At 32.9% G+C, this 2,219-nt stretch overlaps 1 protein-coding gene across 1 annotated transcript in view; it reads left to right on the top strand.

Moving 5' to 3' along the window:
* Window positions 495-2,219, top strand: part of LOC107642152 (probable cation transporter HKT6) — a 5,798-nt gene continuing 4,073 nt past the window's right edge. The window contains exon 1 of the mRNA XM_016345459.2: window positions 495-1,759. Within this exon, the coding sequence (XP_016200945.1) occupies window positions 498-1,759 (1,262 nt within the window). The 5' untranslated portion in view covers window positions 495-497. The remainder of the gene's footprint in view (window positions 1,760-2,219) is intronic.

Below are 2,219 nucleotides of genomic sequence, written 5' to 3'. Positions count from 1 at the left end.
CTCGCTGAAAATGTTATTGGAGTTCTCTGCCACCATCACTAAAGCTCTTTTGATTGTCAGATCAAAGTTTTCTGTTCAAATATAACATCATATTTTTATGTTTGGGTATTTTTGTCAAATTTTAAAATTTTTAAAAAATTATTTTATCAATAATAAAAATTAGATACCATTTTATCAGCATCAAAATTTTTTGGATACTAATTTGATATTTACCTCTAATCAAATGTCTTTAGTTCAACTACTACTGAGGGTAACACTCGACTCAAATTGAGTCAACTTTGGCGCTATAATTACTTAAGATTTAATCTCAAATTTTCAATAATAAAGAGAAACCAAAAAAAGAAAGAAGAGAAGAATGAAGACATTATTGCTAATATTTTATTTTAAATGAAAAACAAAGAAACAATGATCCATCAATCGGAACGTTAGCATTGAAACAAGCCTTTAAATACCATAATCTCTATGCACCAAGACGCTGCCAATAATTAAAAAAAAAAATGAAGATGTTTGCTTGGTTTGGCAAGAAGTTACAACACCTTTGTAGCGTTTTATGTGGCCAACTCACTCTTTCTACCAAATCACTCTTCTTCCTTGCGGCATGCCTTTGCCGCTTCCTCCTCCAACAAACCAACCCTCTTTTGGTTCAAATCATCTACTTTTTTTCCCTTTCCTCAATTGGTTTTGGTTTCCTCAAGATTTTTAAGCCTAGAACATCATCACCCTCCTTCACCCCTAGGAACCTTGACTTGTTCTTCACCTCCGTTTCATCCGCCACGGTTTCGAGCATGTCCACCGTTGAGATGGAGGTGTTTTCCAACCCCCAACTAATCACCATTACCATTTTGATGTTTGTAGGTGGTGAGGTTTTCACTTCCATGGTAGGGTTACACTTTATTAGGTCAAGGCTCAAAACCGAGCTAGATAAAATTGCTGCCTCTCATGCTAGGCTTAGTACAACACAACCCATTATTGTTGATGACCAAATTGAACTTGGGTCGATCTCAAAATCTAAACTTGATGCTTCTAAACCCGAAAACGACGACGTTGATGATGATGGTGATGGTGAGGCTATTGTTAGTGTGTATGATGAAACTTTGCATAGTTCTTTTGGTGCCACAAGTGAGAACTTGAGGTACTTGTCCATGAAGCATTTGGGTTTTGTAATTCTAAGTTACTTTGTAGTTGTCCATGTCATAGGGGTTTTGGGTGTGTCCCTTTATATTGAAGTTATTTCTAGTGCTAAAATGGTGCTGAAGAATAAGGGTCTAAATAGGTTCACATTCTCTGTTTTCACCGTGATTTCAACTTTTGCAAGTTGTGGTTTTGTTCCAACCAATGAAAATATGGTTGTTTTTAGAAAGAATTCGGGTATGCTTCTAATGCTTGTTCCTCAAGTGCTTCTTGGGAACACATTGTACCCTTCTTGCTTGAGATTTTGTGTGTGGTTATTGGGAAAGTTTAACTATAAGAAGAGAGAGACAAGGTACCTTTTGAAGAAGACAGAGGAGGTTGGTTACAAACACTTGCTCTCAAGGGAGTATTCTATTTTCTTAGTTGCCACTGTTTTTGGGTTTATTGTGGTTCAAATTGTGGTGTTTTGTTCAATGGATTGGAATTCACAAGGTTTGGTGGGAATGAATGTTTATGAGAAGTTTGTTGGTGTGTTGTTCCAAAGTGTGAATTCAAGACACTCAGGAGAAACAATTGTGGATTTGTCAATACTATCTTCTGCAATCTTGGTCTTATTTGTTGTCATGATGTTAGTATCTCTCTATCTATCTCCTCAAATCATAATATATTTTCCATGCACATATTTAATTTGATGAAATAATACCTTTAATGGATGGTAATAGGTCATTTATATGTATGTACATCTCATTTAATTGTAAATTGAATACATGAAATAGGAATTAACATAATATTTTATATAACATATTTATTATTTCAAATTTCATGTCGCATGATATTTTTACAAAAGATTAAGTATAGGAAATTAATTTTTAATTTGTCCATTTTTTTATTGCAAGAGTTTTTTAACTCTCATTTTTTTGGAGGGTTTAGAATTAGGATTTAGGGAATAGAATTTAGGATTAAAAATTGAAGGTTTATAATTTAAGATAAAAAAAATAGTTTCCTAATTAAATTTTTAGAAACAAAATAAAGATATATTTATTTTGTATTTTTTATAATTTTTATATTGTCAATATTTTCCACTATAA

Source organism: Arachis ipaensis, chromosome B05, assembly GCF_000816755.2.
Source record: "Arachis ipaensis cultivar K30076 chromosome B05, Araip1.1, whole genome shotgun sequence".
NCBI lineage: Eukaryota > Viridiplantae > Streptophyta > Magnoliopsida > Fabales > Fabaceae > Arachis > Arachis ipaensis.
Note: the sequence above shows the minus strand (reverse complement) of the source record. Positions and strands in the feature narration are given on the sequence as shown.